At 44.9% G+C, this 24,973-nt stretch overlaps 1 protein-coding gene across 1 annotated transcript in view; it reads left to right on the top strand.

Moving 5' to 3' along the window:
- The first annotated feature begins 690 nt into the window (after window positions 1-690).
- STAM2 (signal transducing adaptor molecule 2) overlaps window positions 691-24,973 on the top strand; it is a 48,237-nt gene continuing 23,954 nt past the window's right edge. Inside the window, exons 1-6 of the mRNA XM_073545625.1 lie at window positions 691-828; window positions 16,205-16,289; window positions 20,952-21,027; window positions 21,150-21,245; window positions 22,442-22,588; window positions 22,716-22,785. Coding sequence (XP_073401726.1) covers window positions 789-828; window positions 16,205-16,289; window positions 20,952-21,027; window positions 21,150-21,245; window positions 22,442-22,588; window positions 22,716-22,785 — 514 coding nt within the window. The 5' untranslated portion in view covers window positions 691-788. The remainder of the gene's footprint in view (window positions 829-16,204; window positions 16,290-20,951; window positions 21,028-21,149; window positions 21,246-22,441; window positions 22,589-22,715; window positions 22,786-24,973) is intronic.

The following is a 24,973-nucleotide window of genomic DNA, read 5'->3' as shown; positions in this document are numbered from 1 at the left end:
AAATTTTACATAATAAAAATAATATTTTTTTTTTTTACTGTAAACGATATCTATAACTTTGTATGTAACCCCCCTTCTCATGTACAGCACCGTGGAATTAATGGCGCTATATAAATAAATAATAAATATATTATATATAATAAAAGTTATGGTTCTTGGAAGAAGGCGAATAAAAAACGAACACACAGAAGAAAATATAATTTCCAGCAGCTTAACCACCACCCCTATTCTGGTACCTGGTTGGAAAGTTTTCAGAATCTTCTGGCTTTAAGCAGCTAAAATAAATAGAAATATAAGGAAAAAAAAAAAAAAAAAAAAAAAGTGACGTCTTTCCATTTCGTCTCCTTTAAATCATGACGTCAGAGCCTCCTCCCCCCGCCCTACGCTTCTGCGCAATCATCCGCGTGACGTCACCCACGTGACATACCTGATCACAGCGTCGCTGCCCTTCCTACAGCTGAAGGCCCTCAGATACACGAAGGACCGCACTGCGGGCTGTCCTCGCAGCTGCCTGACGCTAAATGACGGAATGTAAACAGTAAAATACCAAATAACGTCTTCCTGCCCCGCGGCTTATTATTGATATACTCACTGAACGCTGCGGGGAGGGCGAGTTATCATTGAGAGACGTACGAATCAAATCATTTTTCTTGTCAGGCGGTCCAGGGGCAGCTCCGGGCATACGGAAGCCAATTGTGCTGGATGTTGTGACGGGAGAAGCCGGAGGAGGAAGAGTCTGACAGGAGCCTGGTTCACGGAGACGTCTTCTCCCTTCACCCTCCCCAGTTATGCCGCTCTTTAGCTCCAACCCCTTCGACCAGGATGTCGGTAAGTTAGACGTGGAATTCCTTAATATCAGCGTCCCTAGACGACGTGATGTATTTATACCAGAGGGCCGTGGTGCAGTTGCCCATAGCAACCAATTAAACTATTGGTTTAATTTCCCAGTCGTGTTAGTAGTTGAAATCTGATTGGCTACGCTACAGACCAATCAAAATACTGCTTTCATTTTTCAGTATTTTACAAGCTGAAATCTGATTGGTCCCTTTGGACTATTGCTCCCCTTTTCCTTTACTCTTGGTGCAGGCCTGGGGGCCGTGTCCGGGGTGTGACGTAACTATGGCCGCTGCAGGCAGGGGGGCCATGTCCAGGGTGTGATGTAACTATGGCCGATGCAGGTCGGGGGGGCCGTGTCTGGGGTGTGATGTAACTATGGCCGATGCAGGTCAGGGAGCCGTGTACGGGGTGTGACGTAACTTTGGCCGATGCAGGTCGGGGGAGCTGTGTACGGGGTGTGACGTAACTATGGCTGATGCAGGTCGGGGGGCCGTGTACGGGGTGTGACGTAACTATGGCCGATGCAGGTCAGGGAGCCGTGTACGGGGTGTGACGTAACTATGGCCGATGCAGGTCGGGGGAGCTGTGTACGGGGTGTGACGTAACTATGGCTGATGCAGGTCGGGGGGCCGTGTCCGGGGTGTGATGTAACTATGGCCGGGGGGCCGTGTCCGGGGTGTGATGTAACTATGGCCGGGGGGCCGTGTCCGGGGTGTGACGTAACTATGGCCGATGCTGGCGGGGAGGCCGTGTCCGGGGTGTGACGTAACTATGGCCGGGGGGCCGTGTCCGGGGTGTGACGTAACTATGGCCGCTGCAGGCGGGGAGGCCGTGTCCGGGGTGTGACGTAACTATGGCCGGGGGGCCGTGTCCGGGGTGTGACGTAACTATGGCCGCTGCAGGCGGGGGGGCCGTGTCCGGGGTGGGAAGTAACTATGGCCGCTGCAGGCGGGGGGGCCGTGTCCGGGGTGTGAAGTAACTATGGCCGCTGCAGGCGGGGGGGGGGCCGTGTCCGGGGAGTGACGTAACTATGGCCGATGCAGGCAGGGGGGCCATGTCCAGGGTGTGATGTAACTATGGCCGATGCAGGTCGGGGGGGCCGTGTCCGGGGTGTGACGTAACTATGGCCGCTGCAGGCAGGGGGGCCATGTCCAGGGTGTGATGTAACTATGGCCGATGCAGGTCGGGGGGGCCGTGTCTGGGGTGTGATGTAACTATGGCCGATGCAGGTCAGGGAGCCGTGTACGGGGTGTGACGTAACTATGGCCGATGCAGGTCGGGGGAGCTGTGTACGGGGTGTGACGTAACTATGGCTGATGCAGGTCGGGGGGCCGTGTCCGGGGTGTGATGTAACTATGGCCGGGGGGCCGTGTCCGGGGTGTGATGTAACTATGGCCGGGGGGCCGTGTCCGGGGTGTGACGTAACTATGGCCGATGCTGGCGGGGAGGCCGTGTCCGGGGTGTGACGTAACTATGGCCGGGGGGCCGTGTCCGGGGTGTGACGTAACTATGGCCGCTGCAGGCGGGGAGGCCGTGTCCGGGGTGTGACGTAACTATGGCCGGGGGGCCGTGTCCGGGGTGTGACGTAACTATGGCCGCTGCAGGCGGGGGGGCCGTGTCCGGGGTGGGAAGTAACTATGGCCGCTGCAGGCGGGGGGGCCGTGTCCGGGGTGTGAAGTAACTATGGCCGCTGCAGGCGGGGGGGGGGCCGTGTCCGGGGAGTGACGTAACTATGGCCGATGCAGGTCAGGGAGCCGTGTACGGGGTGTGACGTAACTATGGCCGATGCAGGTCGGGGGCCGTGTCTGGGGTGTGATGTAACTATGGCCGATGCAGGTCAGGGAGCCGTGTACGGGGTGTGACGTAACTATGGCCGATGCAGGTCAGGGAGCCGTGTACGGGGTGTGACGTAACTATGGCCGATGCAGGTCGGGGGAGCTGTGTACGGGGTGTGACGTAACTATGGCTGATGCAGGTCGGGGGGCCGTGTCCGGGGTGTGATGTAACTATGGTCGGGGGGCCGTGTCCGGGGTGTGATGTAACTATGGCCGGGGGGCCGTGTCCGGGGTGTGACGTAACTATGGCCGCTGCAGGCGGGGGGGCCGTGTCCAGGGTGTGAAGTAACTATGGCCGCTGCAGGCGGGGGGGGGGCCGTGTCCGGGGAGTGACGTAACTATGGCCGATGCAGGTCAGGGAGCCGTGTACGGGGTGTGACGTAACTATGGCCGATGCAGGTCGGGGGCCGTGTCTGGGGTGTGATGTAACTATGGCCGATGCAGGTCAGGGAGCCGTGTACGGGGTGTGACGTAACTATGGCCGATGCAGGTCAGGGAGCCGTGTACGGGGTGTGACGTAACTATGGCCGATGCAGGTCGGGGGAGCTGTGTACGGGGTGTGACGTAACTATGGCTGATGCAGGTCGGGGGGCCGTGTCCGGGGTGTGATGTAACTATGGTCGGGGGGCCGTGTCCGGGGTGTGATGTAACTATGGCCGGGGGGCCGTGTCCGGGGTGTGACGTAACTATGGCCGATGCTGGCGGGGAGGCCGTGTCCGGGGTGTGATGTAACTATGGCCGCTGCTGGCCGGGGGCCGTGTCCGGTGTGTGACTTAATTATGGCCGGGGGGCCGTGTCCGGGGTGTGACGTAACTATGGCCGCTGCTGGCCGGGGGGCCGTGTCCGGGGTGTGACGTAACTATGGCCGCTGCAGGCGGGGGGGCCGTGTCCGGGGTGGGAAGTAACTATGGCCGCTGCAGGCGGGGGGGCCGTGTCCGGGGTGTGAAGTAACTATGGCCGCTGCAGGCGGGGGGGCCGTGTCCAGGGTGTGAAGTAACTATGGCCGCTGCAGGCGGGGGGGGGGCCGTGTCCGGGGAGTGACGTAACTATGGCCGATGCAGGTCAGGGAGCCGTGTACGGGGTGTGACGTAACTATGGCCGATGCAGGTCGGGGGGCCGTGTCCGGGGTGTGATGTAACTATGGCCGTGATTCGTTTCTTTGACCCCCCCCCCCTGACGTGTTCGGTGGGGTTAGGAGTCGTTCATCATCCCCTATTCAAACGCTGTCTTTGCTTTTATTTTGCTGCTTCGTGCTGGTATTATTTTTATTGTCCTATTTATAATTTTTTTTTTTTTAAGCTTCAGATTCTGATGTTAGGACTTAATGATTATTCGTAGATAAGCGGCGTGGATATATGGGCACCGCTTCTCTCTTCCTGCAGGAATAGTCTGCGACAGATCATTCTTACAGGACGTTTCTTCTCTTTGGCCAAGCACTGACTCAGTTACCTGCACAGCACCTTTTAAGAAAGGCTTGTAGCTTCAGGCAGAGTAAAGGGGTATTCCCATCCCCAAGATCCTATCCCAATATGTAGTAGGTGTAATAATAATATTATTATTCACAAATACCTTCAATGTAGTATAGTTCTTCTGATTTGCTATGTTTCTCCTCATGTGCAGGCATTGCACGACCTTAGGTATCCATGGTTACGACCACTAGCAACCAGCTAACTGTCACTATATTAGTGGTCGTAACCCTGGATACCTAAGGTCCTTCAATGCCTGCACATGAGGCGAGACTTAGCAAATCAGAAGAACTATACTACATTGAAGGTATTTGCGAATATTATTATTATTATTACACCTACATATTGGGATAGGATCTTGGAGATGGGAATGCTAGTTTAAATATTGTGTTTAAAGGATTGACCTCTTTTAGAAAACTTTTCCTCATATGTACAGTTGGTTAACAAAAAAAAAGAAACTAAACCCTGCAATTTACTCATCCTCCCTGGTTCTGATGTTGGGTTTTCACCGATGCCCCATCGAGACATCCCCCTGACGATGTGTCTACGTGGCGCCCCCTTCTGCAAAACAACGAAGATCAGGACACAGGCAAAGACTCAACGCTGGACCTCGGGGAGGGTTAGTAAAGAGTTGTTTTGTTTTGTTTTTTTAGAACCCGATAGGATTAAAGGAATACCCACTGTGTGCAAGGTTACAGGGTGACGAGATCGGGATTTGGAGACCCTTGTGTAGCGAGCCATGGACAGCTGCAAAGGACTTCAGGGTTGTCTGTGCACTGCGCCTGCTGTTCTGGCTCATACACTTTAGCTATGTCTTCTGACTCTTGAAGATGCCCCCCCCCTGTTTTGGTGGAACATGCATGTGTTTCTACTCTGGTTAAAGAGTAAGGTCTCCTTTAGACACCCATTTCTTTTCATGGGTAGAACAAGTAACCATTGCAATCTATAAGGCTGTTCACGTGTCCGTTTTCTTCTTTTTTTTTGGTGGGGGGAAACCAGCTGTCCACAAAAAAAAGAAAAATCAGAAACCTTTTTCTATTTCATTCAATTCATAAATGAAACTCTCACATAATTGAATAGTACAACGTAGAACCAATCTGTGTGATGTGTCATTTACTGTTTAATGGTAGGAGAAGCGTGAAAAATGAAAAGCAAAAAAACCCCAAAATGAACATCTGAATGAGAGGCCAGGATGTTCTCGTAGGTGGGGCGCCTGGGGCTGATCCCTATAATTACTAGAACACAGGCTTTTTATAGTAGGCGCCATAAAATGTAATATAGTGCAAGATTTGCCCTGCACTCAACCTGGTGACCCCAGAAAGGGAGAAAGGCCTAAAATTGTCATATACCGTAATTGTAACCTTTTTTTGTACTATTGGTTTCTAGACAATTTTCACTCCTTTGACAAAAGCAAATAATACTTGAATTATACCAAACATGAGTCATGTCATGCCCCCACCCCCTCTTCCATACCCATGTAGCCATACAGAATACTTGACAGTCACAATTTTCCACCAAGAACTACTTTTTGTATTAAAAAAAAAAAAAAAAAAAGAAATCCATCAACAAAAACTCTGGGTCACATTTACATTGCAGGACTTTGCAAAAAGTTTATTCCAGCCAGAAACAATTATCTATTATTTAATGGTTTAGTGATGACTGTCAGTTGTTTTTATGAGGCCCGGCCGACCCCTAGTACCCCTACTAATCAGATCTGCACTGCCATGGAGATGGAATAGAGCAACTGCCCATACAAGCTCCTCCTAAGGTGAGATCTTACTTTTCCGGAGGCCCCAGTCGTCAGACCCTGACATTAATCACCGAGCTAGTGGATAAGTGGTGTTTGCATATGGCTGGGGCCTCATTCACACATCAGTGGTTGCCTGACAGCACAATAATGCATTATTTTCTTTGGTGCTGTTTTATGTAACTTTTTTCGTTAGTCTGTATGAAAAAAAAAATAGTTGTGTGATCCTCAGGTCTGCTTTGTGGGCTGTGTTCGAGTGTCGTCTGCCCGTCTTCTGTGTGCCATCTGCGTGTCGTCCATTTTTCACTGAATGGTAACTAAGAGAAGCTTAGGAAATCTCTTTCCCTTTTTTCCGAGGAAAAACTGATAATGTGCGGTTTTTTAAAATGGGCACATGGGACAAAAAGAGAATGAAAAAGGATCAAAAAACTGATCAAAAACTTCCAAATGTGTCGATAAGGGCTAAGCCATCCAGTTCAATTTTCTTTCAGTGAGGTCTTCATCAGGACTTTATCCACTTAGAAAATGGAAAAAAACAAAACAAACAACCACAGAAGCTGAATATATGGAAACCTTTTATGTCATTTGTTACATCTTCTCTGTTTTCACTCTAAAATGCTGCTTGTGACTTTTTCTACAAATGTGCTTCTGCAGGAATAAGAGGATACTAGAGATTTTGGGAAAACCACTCTAGGCTGGGGTTACACTTGCGAGAAACTCGCACGACTCTCGCGTCTCAATACCCGCCACTCGAGACCGGAGTGTGCGGCTGCATGTAGTTCTGTGCGGCTGAGCGCTCTGGTCCGAGTGCCGGCGGCAGCCCCGGGTATTGAGGCGAGAGACTCGCTGGAGTTTCTTGCAAGTGTGACCCCAGCCTTAGATGAAAAGTTTACTCATCCTTTTGTCATTGTATTTTTATCACATGCTTGCTGACTGTTTTCATGAACAACAAGCAGGATTGTGAATGCAGCTCTGATCTATAATACAATACTGTAAATCGACAGCGGCCGACCAGTAAACACAGGGTGTACATACACGGGTGTAAACAGGCTGCCAATCACCCCATGAATGAGCAAAACACTTGTCTATCAAGTGAAGTTATTTTTTAAATTTGCTTAGTGATCATTGTTCTCGGAAGCACTTTGTCTTGTGTAAACCAGGGCTGTGGAGTCGGTAAGCCAAACCTGCGACTCCGACTCCTCAATTTCCCTTACACCGACTCCGACTCCACGACGCCGACTCCGACTCCCACACATATTGCTTATATTTAAGTGAAAAATTTATTGTAGTACAATGTGAACCTCAGACATTTAATCATTTTTATGATCCAATAATCAAGATATTTAGATAGAACAGAATATATATTGGTGTACTACCCGGTTTTCATTCTTTTTGGTACAGATACGATATGGATTGACAGATATGGATAAATGGATAGAGCAGATTTCTAATCTGCTTTTGCTATTGAAAACATTATCTATGAGCTCAAAAACCTGTCAGGTGATGCGGTTTTTTAAAAAGATGATCAGCTTTTGCAGCTGAAAAACGTATCCTCAAAAAACGCAGCAAAAACGCTGTGTGTGAATGTAGCCTTAGATTAGGAATAGAACAGCCATTTATAGGACATTTCATAACTCCTATGAAAAAATATTCAGCACATCCTGCATTGAACTACTGTACCCAATTTATTATATATTTTAGGAGTCGGTCCATTTTATACCGACTCCGACTCCGACTCCACCAAAATGAGCACCGACTCCGACTCCACGACTCCGACTCCACAGCCCTGGTGTAAACAGGTCGTGTGCTGCCGAGATCTTTTGCTGATCGTTTTCTACTTTGGAAGTGCTGTCTAAACGGGCCGATAAATCATCTCTGATCCGAGTCTATGTAGCCAAATGTCGGTCCTTTAACGGCTGCCGGAGGCTCAGTGTGAACGCACCCGTAGTTACACAAGCACTTTTGTAGTTTGTGTAACCTGTATAATGGTGTTCAAAGGTGAGCGGCCGCTTCCTGCTAACAGATCCGTATCACTGCGAGCTGAGGCCAAATAAATCCAGGTCATTGCAGCGAGAGCTGCCGCCGCTGTGCTGGAAAACACATTTCTGATCAGTGACTAATGATTTGTTTTTCTGCTACTGAAAGGAATGGAAGAAAAACCATAAGATTTTCTGTTTTATTCTGCACATATTTTTCCTCCAAAATTTGACTGCAGCTTAAATTTTATACTGGTGGACACTCATTGTCAGGAATAATAACGGCAATTTAAGACGCTGTGTGTATGTGTATATACAGGAGCTTCTCACAAAATTAGAATACCATCAAAAAGTTAATTTTATTTCAGTTCTTCAAAACAAAAAGTGGCACTCAAAAATTATATAGAGCCATTACAGACAGAGTGATCTATTTCACGTGTTTATTTCTGGTAATGTTGATGATTATGACTTACAGCCAATGAAAACCCAAAAGTCATTATCTCAGTAAATTAGAATACTTTATAACACCAGCTTGAAAAATGATTTTAAGATCTGATATGTTGCCCTACTGAAATGTATGATCAGTAAATGCACTCAATACTTGGTTGAGGCTCCTTTTGCCTCAATTACTGCATCAATGCGGCGTGGCATGGAGGCGATCAGTCTGTGGCACTGCTGAGGTGCTATGGAAGCCCAGGTTGCTTTTATAGCAGCCTTCAGCTCGTCTGCATTGGAGGGTCTGGTGTCGCTCATCTTCTTGACAATACCCAATAGATTCCATAGGATTGTTGTCCTATGGACAGACTGTCCCACCTCAGCTGTAGATCTCTGCAGTTCATCCAGAGTGATCATGGGCCTCTTGGCTGCATCTCTGATCAGTCTTCTCCTTGTTTGAGATGAAAGTTTAGAGGGATGGCCGGGTCTTGGTAGATTTGCAGTGGTATGATACTCCTTCCATTTCAATATGATCACTTGCACAGTGCTCCTTGGGATGTTTAAAGTTTTGGAAATAATTTTGTATCCAAATCCGGCTGTAAACTTCTCCACAACAGTATCAGGGACCTGCCTGTTGTGTTCCTTGGTCTTTATGATGCTCTCTGTGCTTCAAACAGAACCCTGAGACTATCACAGAGCAGGTGCATTTATACGGAGACTTGATTACACACAGGTGGATTATATTTATCATCATTAGTCATTTAGGACAACATTGGATCATTCAGAGATCCACAATGACTTCTGGAGTGACTTTGCTGCACTGAAAGTAAAGGGGCCGAATAATATTGCACGCCCCACTTTTCAGTTTTTTAATTTCCACAAAAATGTAAAATAACCAATAAATTTAATTCAACTTCACAATTGTGTCCCACTTGTTGCTGATTCTTCACCAGAAATTTACATTTGGTATTTTCATGTTTGAAGCATGATATGTGGGAAAAGGTTGAAAAGTTCCAGGGGGCCGAATACTTTCGCAAAGCAGTGTGTGTGTGTGTGTAATATATATATATATATATATATATATATATATATATATATATATTATATATGTATGTATGTGGTGTAGTGACCACTGTGTCCGCTAGGGGGCGCTGTGTGGGTGTCCCAGGAGAGAGGATGAGTGGCAAGAGGTTGAATGACCGTTATATATCTCAAGGTGGGTGGCCTTGGGATGGAAGCTTGAACATGTGTGTTGGTCAGCAGAGGTACTGCTGAGCTTCTGTTACACTGTGTCAGGGAGAGCGTTCCAGGTAGCTGGTGAGACAGGCGGAACCAGCTACCTACAAATCCACCTAGGGGTGTGGCTAGCAGGGCTGTGGAGTCGGTAAGTCAAACCTGCGACTCCGACTCCTCAATTTCCCTTACACCGACTCCGACTCCATGACTCCCACTCCGACTCCCACATATATTGCTTATATTTAAGTGAAAAAGTTATTGTAGTACAATGTGAACATCAGACATTTAATCATTTCTTTGATCCAATAATCAAGATATTTAGATAGAACATAATATCTATTTATTGGAATACAACTTTAGAACACAAAAAACTGTAATAAATTGTAAATATGTAATACACTGTATACATGTACAATTGTACATGTATACGGTACAGACCAAAGTTTGGACACACCTTCTCATTCAAAGAGTTTTCTTTATTTTCATGACTGAAAATTGTAGATTCATTCTGAAGGCATCAAAACAATGAATTAACACATGTGGAATTATATAATGAAAGTGTGAAACAACTGAAAATATGTCTTATATTCTAGGTTCTTCAAAGTAGCCACCTTTTGCTTTGATTACTGCTTTGCACACTCTTGGCATTCTCTTGATGAGCTTCAAGTGGTAGTCACCAGAAATGGTCTTCCAACAGTCTTGAAGGAGTTTCCAGAGATGCTTAGCCCTTGTTGGCCCTTTTGCCTTCTCTCTGCGGTCCAGCTCACCTCAAACCATCTCGATTGGGTTCAGGTCTGGTGACTGTGGAGGCCAGGCCATCTGACGTAGCACCCCATCACTCTCCTTCTTGGTCAGATAGCCCTTACACAGCCTGGAGGTGTGTTTGGGGTCATTGTCCTGTTGAAAAATAAATGATGGTCCAACTAACCACAAACCGGATGGAATAGCATGCCGCTGCAAGATGCTGTGGTAGCCATGCTGGTTCAGTATGCCTTCAATTTTGAATAAATCCCCAACAGTGTCACCAGCAAAGCATCCCCACACCATCTCACCTCCTCCTCCATGCTTCACGGTGGGAACCAGGCATGTAGAGTCCATCCGTTCACCTTTTCTGCGTCGCACAAAGACATGGTGGTTGGAACCAAAGATCTCAAATTTGGACTCATCAGACTAAAGCAAAGATTTCAACTGGTCTAATGTCCATTCCTTGTGTTCTTTAGCCCAAACAAGTCTCTTCTGCTTGTTGCCTGTCCTTAGCAGTGGTTTCCTAGCAGCTATTTTACCATGAAGGCCTGCTGCACAAAGTCTCCTCTTAACAGTTGTTGTAGAGATGTGTCTGCTGCTAGAACTCTGTGTGGCATTGACCTGGTCTCTAATCTGAGCTGCTGTTAACCTGCGATTTCTGAGGCTGGTGACTCGGATGAACTTATCCTCCGTAGCAGAGGTGACTCTTGGTCTTCCTTTCCTGGGGTGGTCCTCATGTGAGCCAGTTTCTTTGTAGCGCTTGATGGTTTTTGCCACTGCACTTGGGGACACTTTCAAAGTTTTCCCAATTTTTCGGACTGACTGACCTTTATTTCTTAAAGTAATGATGGCCACTCGTTTTTCTTTACTCAGCTGCTTTTTTCTTGCCATAATACAAATTCTAACAGTCTATTCAGTAGGACTATCACCTGTGTATCCACCAGACTTCTGCACAACACAACTGATGGTCCCAACCTCATTTATAAGGCAAGAAATCCCACTTATTAAACCTGACAGGGCACACCTGTGAAGTGAAAACCATTTCCGGTGACTACCTCTTGAAGCTCATCAAGAGAATGCCAAGAGTGTGCAAAGCAGAAATCAAAGCAAAAGGTGGCTACTTTGAAGAACCTAGAATATAAGACATACAGTATTTTCAGTTGTTTCACACTTTTTTGTTAATTATATAATTCCACATGTGTTAATTCATAGTTTTGATGCCTTCAGAGTGAATATACAATTTTCATAGTCATGAAAATAAAGAAAACGCTTTGATTGAGAAGGTGTGTCCAAACTTTTGGTCTGTACTGTGTGTGTGTATGTATGTATGTGTGTGTGTATGTATGTATATATATATATATATATATATATATATACAGTGCCTACAAGTAGTATTCAACCCCCTGCAGATTTAGCAGGTTTGATAAGATGCAAATAAGTTAGAGCCTTCAAACTTCACACAAGAGCAGGATTTATTAACAGATGCATAAATCTTACAAACTAAAAAGTTATGTTGCTCAGTTAAATTTTAAGAAATTTTAAACATACAAGTGTGGGTCAATTATTATTCAACCCCTAGGTTTAATATTTTGTGGAAAAACCCTTGTTTGCAATTACAGCTAATAATCGTCTTTTATAAGACCTGATCAGGCCGGCACAGGTCTCTGGAGTTATCTTGGCCCACTCCTCCATGCAGATCTTCTCCAAGTTATCTAGGTTCTTTGGGTGTCTCATGTGGACTTTAATCTTGAGCTCCTTCCACAAGTTTTCAATTGGGTTAAGGTCAGGAGACTGACTAGGCCACTCCAACACCTTGATTTTTTGCCTCTTGAACCAGGCCTTGGTTTTCTTGGCTGTGTGCTTTGGGTCGTTGTCTTGTTGGAAGATGAAATGACGACCCATCTTAAGATCCTTGATGGAGGAGCGGAGGTTCTTGGCCAAAATCTCCAGGTAGGCCGTGCTATCCATCTTCCCATGGATGCGGACCAGATGGCCAGGCCCCTTGGCTGAGAAACAGCCCCACAGCATGATGCTGCCACCACCATGCTTGACTGTAGGGATGGTATTCTTGGGGTCGTATGCAGTGCCATCCAGTCTCCAAACGTCACGTGTGTGGTTGGCACCAAAGATCTCGATCTTGGTCTCATCAGACCAGAGAACCTTGAACCAGTCTGTCTCAGAGTCCTCCAAGTGATCATGAGCAAACTGTAGACGAGCCTTGACATGACGCTTTGAAAGTAAAGGTACCTTACGGACTCGTCTGGAACGGAGACCATTGCGGTGGAGTACGTTACTTATGGTATTGACTGAAACCAATGTCCCCACTGCCATGAGATCTTCCCGGAGCTCCTTCCTTGTTGTCCTTGGGTCAGCCTTGACTCTTCGGACAAGCCTGGCCTCGGCACGGGAGGAAACTTTCAAAGGCTGTCCAGGCCGTGGAAGGCTAACAGTAGTTCCATAAGCCTTCCACTTCCGGATGATGCTCCCAACAGTGGAGACAGGTAGGCCCAACTCCTTGGAAAGGGTTTTGTACCCCTTGCCAGCCTTGTGACCCTCCACGATCTTGTCTCTGATGGCCTTGGAATGCACCTTTGTCTTTCCCATGTTGACCATGTATGAGTGCTGTTCACAAGTTTGGGGAGGGTCTTAAATAGTCAGAAAAGGCTGGAAAAAGAGATAATTAATCCAAACTGTGAAGCTCATTGTTCTTTGTGCCTGAAATACTTCTTAATACTTTAGGGGAACCAAACAGAATTCTGGTGGTTTGAGGGTTTGAATAATAAATGACCCTCTGAATAAACTTTTCACAATTTAAAAAAAAATTAAACAAAGAAATAACATTCTTTTTTGCAGCAGTGCATTTCACACTTCCAGGCTGATCTACAGTCCAAATGTCACAATGCCAAGTTAATTCTGAATGTGTAAACCTGCTAAATCTGCAGGGGGTTGAATACTACTTGTAGGCACTGTGTGTATATATATATATATATATATATATACACACACACACTATGAATTATCTCAGCTAAGATAAAGCCTAGATCCTAAGGCTACATTCACACTATGGGCGCAGCCAGGATCAAACCTGGGGGCGGGGGCAGAATCTCATACTGTTCTGCAGAATTTCATACTGCACACCTCAGCTGCTGCAGAACCTCATACTGCACACCCCTACAACTTAAGAAGATGTGGTGATTAATGCAGTCTCTTTATTCCAACTATCAGTTGATGTTGATGTTACTGAAGACGAGCAATGCCTGTCCTGGGCGTCCTTTTGGGCAGCTATGAGGTGTACCTGACTGGTGCTAAAAAAAAAGGAGTGTTAGTCTGTGTGCTACCCAGCTTTTATTCTTTTTGGTACAGATATGATATGGATAAATGGATATATAGATATATAGAGCAGATTTCTAATCTGCTTTTGCTATTGAAAACATTATCAGCTCAAAAACCTTTCAGGTGATGCGGTTTTTTAAAAATCTGATCGGCTTTTGCAACTGAAAAACGTATCCTCAAAAAACACAGGAAAAACGCTGTGTGTGAATGTAGCCTTAGATCAGGAATAGAACAGTCATTTATAGGACATTTCATAACTTTCCCAAATTCCTATGAAAAAATATTCAGCATATTCTGCATTGAACTACTGTACCCAATTTATTATATATTTTAGGAGTCGGTCCATTTTATACCGACTCCAACTCCGACTCCACCAAAATGAGCACCGACTCCGACTCCACAGCCCTGGTGGCTAGAACGCCATAGTAAAGAATGTATGAATGCTTGTAGGACCTGTGATGAGGTCATAGCCATGTGACCCGGTGGGCGTGGCTACGGACCATATAAGGTGGCTAGGGTAGGTCACATGAGTGAATGCTGGGACCCGGTTGGTCCGTTTGGAAGGTCTCGCTGGAAGATGTGTCTGCCTTCCTGAAGTGCCTGTGAGTAATGGCTGCAAGTGTCTGACAGTTCCCAGGGAGAGGGAATGAACATCTGAAGTATGAAGCAGCTATGAGGTAACCCGGTCACGCTGCGTACTGGACATTGTATAACCTGTGTGACCACAGGGTTAACAGAGGGAAGCTCTGTCATGGACGCTATGCTGTTTAATATGAACTCTCTGTTGCATATGGCTTTGGGTTTATGATGCCTGAATAAACCGAATGTACTGAGCTTATGTTGAGAAACCTGTGCCGGACCTGGATTTCTGCAGCAAAGCGAGTGTCCCCAACACGTATAACAAGCGCTACCTTATTTATATATATATATACAAATTTTCTTATTTCTTTTTCTTCTTTTCCAGAAATTGTAGTAAAAAAGAGACATTTCATGTAAACATAATCTTGGTCCTCATTCAGATGTGTTTTTCTTTTTTTTGCGTACAAGATGAAATTTTTTTTTTCATCCATCGGTGGAACATATGCAAAAAATGAATATCTTGCTTTTCCTACCCATTACACATTAAACTATGGATAACACTAGGATGACACGAGTCTGATCTGTGATTAGGACATATATTTTTTTTTTTTTTTTCCGTCTGCTAAAACTGGGCATATTTCTGAGCTTTGTATTACTTCTGTAAATCCCAGAAAAAAAGGTGTTCAATCCCACTGGCTCTGACTGGAGCCGCCGACCATCTAAGTTACTTTTTACACTGTTTCTGCAGTGTGCGTTTATCACATGCAACCGAGAACTGCAGATAAACAGATCCGTAGGCCCCTCTGCTGTATCCATGCAGCGTGTATGTCCAAGGTTTCCACTGGGAAATCCTCATCATGGGAAGCTGGGCCGTACAGAGTGAAAAGGACTTTGTGTATGAGTGTCTCCACTCTCCTCTGAGAGCAGATGTCACAAAAAAAAAAAAGATTGGGTATGTTAAAGTTTAACATGTCCTATCCTTTAATCCTGTGTCATATTCCCATTGATAACAAATGCCCGCTTGGCTGAGACGTCGCAGATCTTTTTATTGCGTAAGAACGAAGCGTTAAAGGGAACCTGACAGTGGATTCGCGCTGCGCAAACCACAGAAACGGACCTGATGGGACTTGAACCAGCGATCGCCGGTCTGTGATCGGACCGATTTGCGTGGACGTTTTCATGGGCTCTTACTCTTACGAAGCTCAGCCTGTGGCTATACGTCAAAGGAAATGGTTAATTTCAACATCTGCTGCAATACTGAAATATTTTACAGTACATAGTAAAAGCAATCAGACAATCATAGGTTTAAGTTCTCTATGGAGACTAAAAAAATATGTAAAAAAAAAAAATAAAGAACCAATCAACCCCTTTTTCCCACTTACAAATAAGGAAAAAAAAAAAACATACAAAAGTACAATCTGTCAAAAAATACAATTATGTAACCTACACAGTAATAAAAATTTGGAAAGAAGAATTGAAAAGACAAAATTGTTGGTATTCCGTCATCTCGTCTTCTCCCAAAAGTTGGAATAAAAGGTCATATGTAACCCAAAATGGTGCAACAGTTCAGCCCACTTGAAACATGTTCTCATACGGCCATGTTGACGGAAAAAAAAAAAGTTATTGCTCTTGGAATAAAGGGAGGCAAAAACAAAAATTGGCTTTGGTGGGAAGGAGTTAATTGACGCAGAAGACCATAGGATGATGTGTAGATATACACAGGATTATCCACCTCCGTAAGATTCCTTTATGGGACGAAGTACCTAAAGTGAGTCCTATAAACTAGGGCTCTGTATAGCGCCATGTAAGTAATGGACAATCGGCGGAGCGTGCACGTGTATACGGAGGAGTCGAGAGGAGTAAGTGTCTGACGAGCGTGCATTCAGCAAGCGGGGATCTAATGTGCGGGACGTCTTTACTCGATTAGCAGAAGGAAGACGGCAAATGTCCAGACTCCACCTTGATCGTTTTATTTTGATTTTGTGTCTTATTTCTGCTTTTTTTTTTTTTTTTCAGAAAAAGCAACAAATGAATATAACACGTCTGAAGATTGGGGCCACATCATGGACATATGTGACAAAATCCTCAATACTCCCAATGGGTAAGGTTCTAATCGGTGACTCGTTTTCTGCAGTCTATTATCATTTTCTTCCAGGAGAGCAGGTAGATGCTTCTGTTTGTCATTTACACTATTGTCACTGCTTTGTATAAAAGGTATAAGCTTCTGCTAATTTGTGTTGGCTGTCAAACACCTTTTCATGCATTTTTTGTTTTTCTGTGCATCTACGCATCAGCCTAAAGGGAACTTTTCACTAGGTTTTGGCTTAGTAAACCACTAACTTTTCGTCATCCAACTCTTGGTTTGCTATTTCAAACATGCCCAAGACAAAATCGTTGGTTCCTGCGCTAAAGAGTTGAATTCCTTGTACAAAAATCCCTGAGCTCCATTCGTCCCGTCTGTCTTTTTTTTTCGTTTCAAGCTACGTCGCTCCATTACAGAGAGATTCCTGTTTTGTTTTTCTCCTGGAGCGCACTATGAGAAATCTCTGCAACTGGGCGCTTGACAGCTGTTGTAGCAGTCTCAGATGCTGCTGAGCTATGATTGGCAGCATATGGGATACAGGGATGAAATCTATGGCTTCTACTCCAGATTTCTCATGACTAGAACCTCAGATCTCTAGAAAAAGGGATCATTTTTCTTGATGGACGAGCATCTATACAGCCATTCCACCTTACATTTGTAGAAACATACCGACTGGTTCTTTTTAAAGTCTATGTAGAACATCATGCTGTTGTTTTTTTTTTGATTGTTCATTTGCCTACTAAATTCAAAAACAACCAACTTTTTAAAGGGAATCTGTCACTCCTTTTCTCGACTTTGAGCTGCTGGCACAGCCATCAGGGGCTTGTCTACAGCATTGTGTAATGCTGTAGGTAAGCCCCTGATGTAACCTGAAAGAGAAGAAAAAGGAGTTATATTATACTCACCTGGGGGGGTTCGGTCCGGTCTGATGGGTGTTGCAGTCCGGCGCCTCCCATCTTCTAACGGTCTTCTTCTTTGCTGCCTGTCGTGGCTCCGGCGCAGGTGCACTGCTCTGCCCTGTTGGGAGCAGAGCAGAATACTGCAGTGCGCAGGCGTCGGACCTCTCCTGGTGCCTGCGCACTACAGGACTTTGCTCTGCCCTCAATAGGGCAGAGCAAGTGCGCCTGTGCAGGAGGCACGACAGGCAGCAAAGAAGAGGACATCACCGTTAGAAGATGGGAGGCGCCGTACCGGACTGCCAACACCCAACGAACCGGACCGAACCCCCCTGGGTAAGTATAATCTAACTTGTTTTTCTTATCTTTCAGGTTACATCGGGGCTTATCTACAGCATTACCGAATGCTGTAGACAATCCCCTCATGTCGGTGCCGGCAACTCATAGTCGAAAAAAGGGGTGACAGATTCCCTTTAAATAGTCTCCATTAAAAATGTCCTACCATTTTGCTGTTATAGAGTCTGTGTAGCTCCTTCGCATAGCTGGCTGTCTGGAAGTTTCTGACATGGATTGTCAACTATGTCGGCTCTCTGCTCTTCCCCTACATTCTCCCAGTATTAGAAATCATTAGAATCCAAGCTTTTTGAGAGGGGAAATTACATAGACTGTATAGTATCAGAGTGCAGATAGGCAGATAGATGGGGCGAATCCTCACAAGATATGTTTGTGTACAGAGTAGAGAGAACACTTGACAGACTGTTGAGAAGATAATCTACTCTCAGAATCAGTACCGACAGCACAAGGGTCTAAAATCCTTTAAAAGGGAAGATTAGTCCAGGGAGGAGGCAGTGCTGATACTTGGGCACCAGTGAAAACGGCAGTATCCTGGACACACACATGTAAAAAAAAAAAAAAAAAAAGTTTTTTATGTAAAAAATGTTCTTAGTCTTTAAATAGTTCCACTTTTTTAGACTTAATGTTATTTGATAATTTGCAAATTGCTTTTATTTACGACTTTTTACCTCCAAAAAAATTCATACCAGCCACTTAGTGTCTCCTTTTTGCGTAACTTGCTGTCCCCCTACATGTTGTCTAGTGTAATCCATCTCTAGATGCTGTGAGACAGCGCTTACTGAGTGTGTTGGGGGACACTCACTTATCAACGGGATCAAAGCACACGGGCACGTTTTCTCCACAAAACAGTCTATTTGGATTTATTCTACTCAGCATAAACCACACCGTAGGCCATGTTACACATCACAGACCTAACTCATAGTCCAGAGCACTTCATAATACACGACATTATATTGCAGACTCTAAACGCGCCGGACTTCTCACTTCGTGTGTAGTTACCTTACAAGAGCTCCTGCTCCACACGCTGACTCCTGTCTCCTGGGGGAAATTGCCTTACTGGAATCACCGTCCTTGTGACCAGGGCACTCCCGACAGTCCAGACCCGCAGAAGGAACGGTAGCTTCCCCAATGCAATACCGTCACAGACTCGGCACATACAGCCTCTCTCTGTGCTCTTCAGGAAGTCCACTCTTTGGAATTTCCAACATAGGCCTTCAGGTCCATGGCCTCACCATGTGCTCCAGGAATCCGATCAAACTCCAAGGATCTTCCAACACAGGCCATCCAGGACCTTCCACTCTGACCATTCAGATCCATACACTCTCCACCATGTGACCCAAACCCTGGTCACATTATGTACCTGTAACCACCCCCACAGGTGGGCGGTGTATGTGTGGTTAGTCATTCCCGCCCAGCTCTCTGACTAACCCTATAAAGCCCCCCTAGTAAACAAACATAAACACTTGTGGAACTACAAATCCCAGAGCAACTACATTTAGGGCTTACAGCACAGACTTCCTCTATGACACATACTGGCCATTTACAATAATGCCAGTCCCTCTCTCACCATCACAATCCCAGATACGCCTGCGTCCGTATTCTGAGGAGCACATACAGCATTCCCTAGCTGTAACAGGGGTCACTGCCTCACAATGCGTAGACCCCTATATAGATGACAGGAAATGCGGGCCGGGTCTTTGTCTCTACTAGAAGTGGTGGGTGGGTCTTTGTCTCTTTCAGTTCAGGGCAGCCAAGCTATTAAACAATGGCAGGAGCAATGCATGTTTTAAAGTGAGAGAAAGGAAGTTCCAACACCTATAATGCTGGCAGAATGCTGATGAAGAGTAGCAAACCTTTGCGCTTCAGCATGTTACAGAGCAGTATATTGTGGATAGTTAGTGGATCTATGAGACCAGTGTGCACCAAAAGCAGTTTTACATTGCTGCAAAGTATGAAGGCAGTAAGGCCATGCCAAATACTTTGCTGAACATAATATAGTAACATAGTTATGAAGGCTGAAGGAAGACCTTATGTCCATCTAGTTCAGCCTATTTTTAGTGCAGCTGTTCTGCATTGTTGATCCTGGGGAAGGCAAAAAACCCACAGAGTAGAAGCCAATTTTCTCCATAGGGAAAAAAGTTCCTTCCCCAAAGCTGGGTCAACCATCTACCTATAATATTCTGTTATTCGTAACCTTCTATACTGTTACTCACAAGAAAAGCATCCATTCCTTTCTTACATTCATTCAGTGAGTTGGCCATCACCACTTCCTCAGGAAGAGAATTCCAGCGCCTCACTGCTCTTACCGTGAAGAACCCTCTTCTATGCTGGTGCAGAAATTGTCTTTCCTCCAAACGAAGAGAATGCCCCCTTGTTCTTGTCACAGTCCTTGGTACAAACAGTTCATTGGAGAGATCTCTGTATTGCCCTCTGATATACTTGTACATATATATTAGGTCTCCCCTAAGTCTTCTCTTTTCTAGAGTTAATAGACCTAATTTTGATAACCTTTCTGGGTATTGTAGTGAATCAACTCCATTTATCATTTTAGTAGCCCGCCTTTGAACCCTTTCAAGTTCAGTAATGTCTTTCTTGAGCATCGGCGTCCAAAATTGCACACAATACTCCAAGTGTGGTCTGACGAGTGATTTGTACAGAGGGAGAATTATGTTTTCATCTCGTGTCCCCAGACCTCTTCTAATGCATCCCATGACCCTATTTGCTTTGGTGGCAGCTGCCTGACACTGGGCACTCCAATTTAGCTTCTTATTGACTAAGATGCCTAAGTCTTTTTCCATGTCTGATTTCCCCAGCAGTTTCCCATTTAGTAAGTAATTGTAGCATCTGTTTCTCCTTCCATGTGCAGAACCTTACACTTATCTGTGTTAAACCTCATTTGCCATTTTTCAGCCCAATTCTCCAATTTACTCAAATCTGTCTGTAGTTGCAAACTGTCCTCCTTTGTGTTAACGACCTTACATAGTTTTGTATCCTCTGCAAATACTGATATTTTACTGTGTAAGCCATCCACTAGATCATTAATAAATATATTAAATAGTAGGGGCCCAATACAGAACCCTGTGGTCCCCCACTAGTAACCCTGGCCCAATCTGAGGATGCCCCATTAATAACCACTCTTTGTTTTCTATCACTAAGCCAGCTACCTACCCATCTACACACATTTTCCCCTAGCCCAAGCTTTCTCATCTTACTTACCAATCTTTTATGTGGGACAGTGTCACATGCTTTAGAGAAGTCGAGATAAATGACATCCAATGATTCTCCTGGGTCCATTTGAGAGCTCACATCCTCATAGAAGCTGATCAGGTTAGTTTGACTGGAGCGATCCTTCATAAATCCATGTTGATATGAGCAGGTTAATTAATTTTGTGCTGTCGGTAACACAGACCATTGTATTTTTGAATTCCAGAGCGAAGGACGGCCTCAAGGCAATCATGAAAAGGGTAAATCACAAAGTCCCGCACGTGGCCCTGCACGCCCTGACTGTAAGTACATTCCTCCTTCTATTGATCTCCATGCTTCTTCCCAGACGCAGCAGTTACTTACCATCCTGTTGGTTATGAAATATATCTCATCAGCACCCCTCTTCTTTCCTGTGCCTCCGTAGCTATTAGGGGCCTGTGTGTCAAACTGCGGGAAGGCCTTTCATCTCGAAATATGTTCCAGGGATTTTGCCAGCGAAGTGCGAGGCGTTATAAATAAGGTATGCTCATAATTAGCGTCTTCATTTGTTACAGTCGCCAGGTTCTTGTAAAAAAGACATTATTGATTTATGCTTTAACCTTGAATACACGGCCTGAACACTGGCGATAAGGAGGATGCTCCCTCGATTGCACGTCGGGGAGATGACAGGCGCCTTGTTACAGTGCCCCGGATAAACATTCATAGACAGCAATGAAATGTCAAGTGGTAAAATATGCAATTAATGAGGATTAAAAAAATATTGCTCGGATTCTGCATGCTGTCAAGCAGAGATTAGGAGCACAGGTTATGTGTGGGTGCTGTGCCAGCCGTGTAATGCGGACCAAAAAGGATGGGGTCTCTTTTTATCAAAGAAAGCTCTGTTCACATCTGGGGGGAATATATGCCAAAGGTGTAAACGGCGAGTATTTCCTTTCCTATGGCTATGACATATGCCTGTGCATTGGCTCACAGTGGATCACTGTATAGGGTCCGCCACGCTTTCCTAAACCGTAGAGGAACAAGAAAACCATGTGCAGACGCATTTTTGGCCTCCATAGGGAAAATGGTGGCTATGGATACCTTTAGGGTAGCAGCAGAAATTTTTGTGGTGCATGTGAGGAACATGCAGTCAATGACAAACGAGCACTTGTCGGGGCGTTCGCTCTCGTGCGTGTAGGGGTTTTCGCTCTCGTGCGCGTCGGGGCGTTCGCTCTTGCGCCATGTGAAAGGCCCCCATTGGAAGGTGTGTCAAAAACATGACATAAGCATGTCCTTAGACCTGATGGCAACTTTGGTATGCTTCAAGGGGCATTTATTTTTATCTTCAGGAGCCCAGCGCTCCGCTGCCTGCTTTACGGGGAAGGGAGTGCTCTTGATTGACAGTTCATAACCTTGCCTGTGCAGTAACAGTGGAGAGCTTGTAAGCTGTAAAGCATGAGTTCCTTGCCCGTAAGACCAACCACCTTTCAGGTGGCAGGAGGTAACCTTGACAGCGAGTTGCTGAAAGAAGATTTTTAATAGTTTGCAAAGTTGACTGTTTTTTTTACAAGTAGTTTTCCAGTTTCATCCATCAACAGCCCCTTTTAAACACGGATCCCAGATTTAGTGTTACTTTCTTGTAGGGCCACGAATACGACCCAGAAGAGAAAGTGTAATGTGCAAAGTAACAGCTCGCTCCATTATTACCCACCTATGATGTTCGTTCTTAATTTCTAGGCACATCCAAAGGTATCCGATAAACTGAAAGCAATGATGGTCGAATGGTCGGAAGAATTTCAGAAAGACCCCCAGTTCAGCTTAATATCTGCCACCATCAAATCTCTGAAAGAAGAAGGCGTATCGTTTCCTACGTCTGGCGCTCAGGTACAGTGACATTGTAGTGATCTTTTCTTAATTTCGGGATACTTGACTGGGCAGTGACACAGTACTGTGTTACCTGTCTCATTACCGATAAGGAGTGAGCGCATTATATGTTCTCCTTATTCCTCAGACTGCTTCAAACACTCCGAAGAACGGGACGCCGAAACCCAAGAACAAAGAAGACGAAGATATCGCTAAAGGTAAGTTTTATTATCAGTCACTTCGGTCCGTCATTATCCGATGGGATCTGTCATGGCTCCATTTATAACCTTGACGTAATGGATAGAGGCTTATAGTCTTTTTTGAACATTTACAATACGCATTTCTTCAGAAACATTCAGACCTCGTGGATATTTGAGGTTTAACAGACTGAATTACTCCTGCACTAAGTCACAAAACAGCTCTGGCTTTATGGAGCTGATATACAGTGATCTGATATGAAGCTGATATACAGTGGTATGTAAAAGTTGGGGCGCCCCTGGTAAAAATTACTGTTATTGTGAACAGTTAAGCAAGTTAAAGATGAAATGATCTCTAAAAGCCCTAAAGCTAAACTTTTCCTTTGTATTTTAGGGGAAAATATTTTCATATTCTACAATCTAAAAATTACTAAAAGGAAAATGGGCCAATGCAAAAGTTTGGACACCCTGTATGATTAGTACTTAGTAACGTCCGCTTTTGAAAGTATCACAGCTTGTAAACTCTTTTTGTAGCCAGACGAGTCTTTTAATTCTTGTTTTAGGGATTTTCATGCATTGTTCCTTGGACAATTCTTCCAGTTCTGTGAGAATCCTGCATCCTCTGCGTCTTGCATCCTCTGCTATTTTGAGGTCTAGCCACAGTTTTCAATTATGTTCAGATCAAGGGACTGTGAGGGCCATTGTAAAACCTTCAGTTTTTTTAGGGCGTCTATTGTGGATTTTGATGTGTGTTTCGAATCATTCTCCATTTGTAGAAGTCATCCTCATTTCATCTTCAACTTTTTACAGGTGGTGTTATGTTTGCATCAAGGTTTTGTTGAAATTTCATTGAATCCATTCTTCCCTCTACCCGTGAAATATTTCCTGTGCCATTGGCTGCAACACAACCACAAATCATGATTGATCCACCCCCATTGTGAATGGTTGGTGAGATGTTCTTTTTCTGAAATTCATTGTGGCCAGAGAGTTCTATTTAAACCTCATCGGTCCACAGGACTTGCTTCCAAAATGCACCATGCTTGTTTAGATGTTTTTTGCATACTTCTGACGCTTTTATGGTGAGGACGCAGGATAAGTTTTCTTCTGATGACTCTTCCATGAAGGCCATTTTTGTGCAGGTGTCTCTGAACACTAGAAAAATGTACCACAACTCCAGAGTCTGCTAAATCTTTCTGAAGGTCTTTTGCAGTCAAGTGGGAGTTCTGATTTACATCTCTAGCAGTACTACGAGCAACTCTCACTGAAATGTTGCTTGGTCTTCCAGACCTTATCTTGACCTCCACTGTTCCTGGTAATTGTCACTTCTTAATTACATTTGGAACTGAGGAAAGAGCAACTTGAAATTGCTTTGCATTTTTATAGCCTTCTCCAGCTTTGTGGGCCTCCACCATTTTCAGGTAGCTGCTTAGAAGGACCCCTGGCTGCAGTTTTTTGGCACAAGGTTAGAGGAAGCTGGGTTTTTATAAAGCTGGAAAATTTGCATCGCGTGGCCTTTCCTAACGATGCTAATGAACAAGCCTTAACCCTAACAGGCTAATTAAGGTTTGAAACCTTAGTCAAAGTTGTTTGAGCGCACACATTTCCAAGGGTGCCTAAACATTTTAATCGGCTCATTTTCGTTTTTGTACTTTTTAAAATGTAAAAAATGACAATGTAATTTTTTTGGCCTAAAATACAAAGGACATGTGTCATCTATAACTTTAAGAGATCATTTCATCTTCAACTTGCTTAACTGTTCACAATTACCATAATTTACATGCCACTGTAGTATGGTTTAATGCAGTAAACGCCTAATAAACGGAAAACAAATACCTTAAATTCCTATTTATGTTTTGTAGCTACAGGGTAAAACTTGGCTTCGGTAGGTGACTGGATACTGTGTAAGGCCTCATTCAGATGCCAGTTTTTTCACGTAAAATGGATGTCTGAACGAGGCCTTAGTCTGGTAGGTATTAGATGGTCTTAAAGGAGTTCTTCCACTGTAAATGAGGATGGGAAATAAATGAGTGATCAATGTGGGTACAACAGCTGGGGCCACTACAAATTTTCGAAAACTACATTACTCTGTCACCTTATTGGGGGACACAGAACCATGGGTGTTATGCTGCTGTCCACTAGGAGGTGACACTATGCATAATCTGAAAAAGATTAACTTTGGCTCCTCTGCAGTATACACCCCTGGACGGCG

This window comes from Dendrobates tinctorius, unplaced genomic scaffold (assembly GCF_039654945.1).
Source record: "Dendrobates tinctorius isolate UK_male_01 unplaced genomic scaffold, ASM3965494v1 ptg000143l, whole genome shotgun sequence".
Lineage (NCBI taxonomy): Eukaryota > Metazoa > Chordata > Amphibia > Anura > Dendrobatidae > Dendrobates > Dendrobates tinctorius.
The sequence above is the reverse complement of the archived record's forward strand: the minus strand, read 5'-3'. Positions and strand labels throughout refer to the sequence as shown.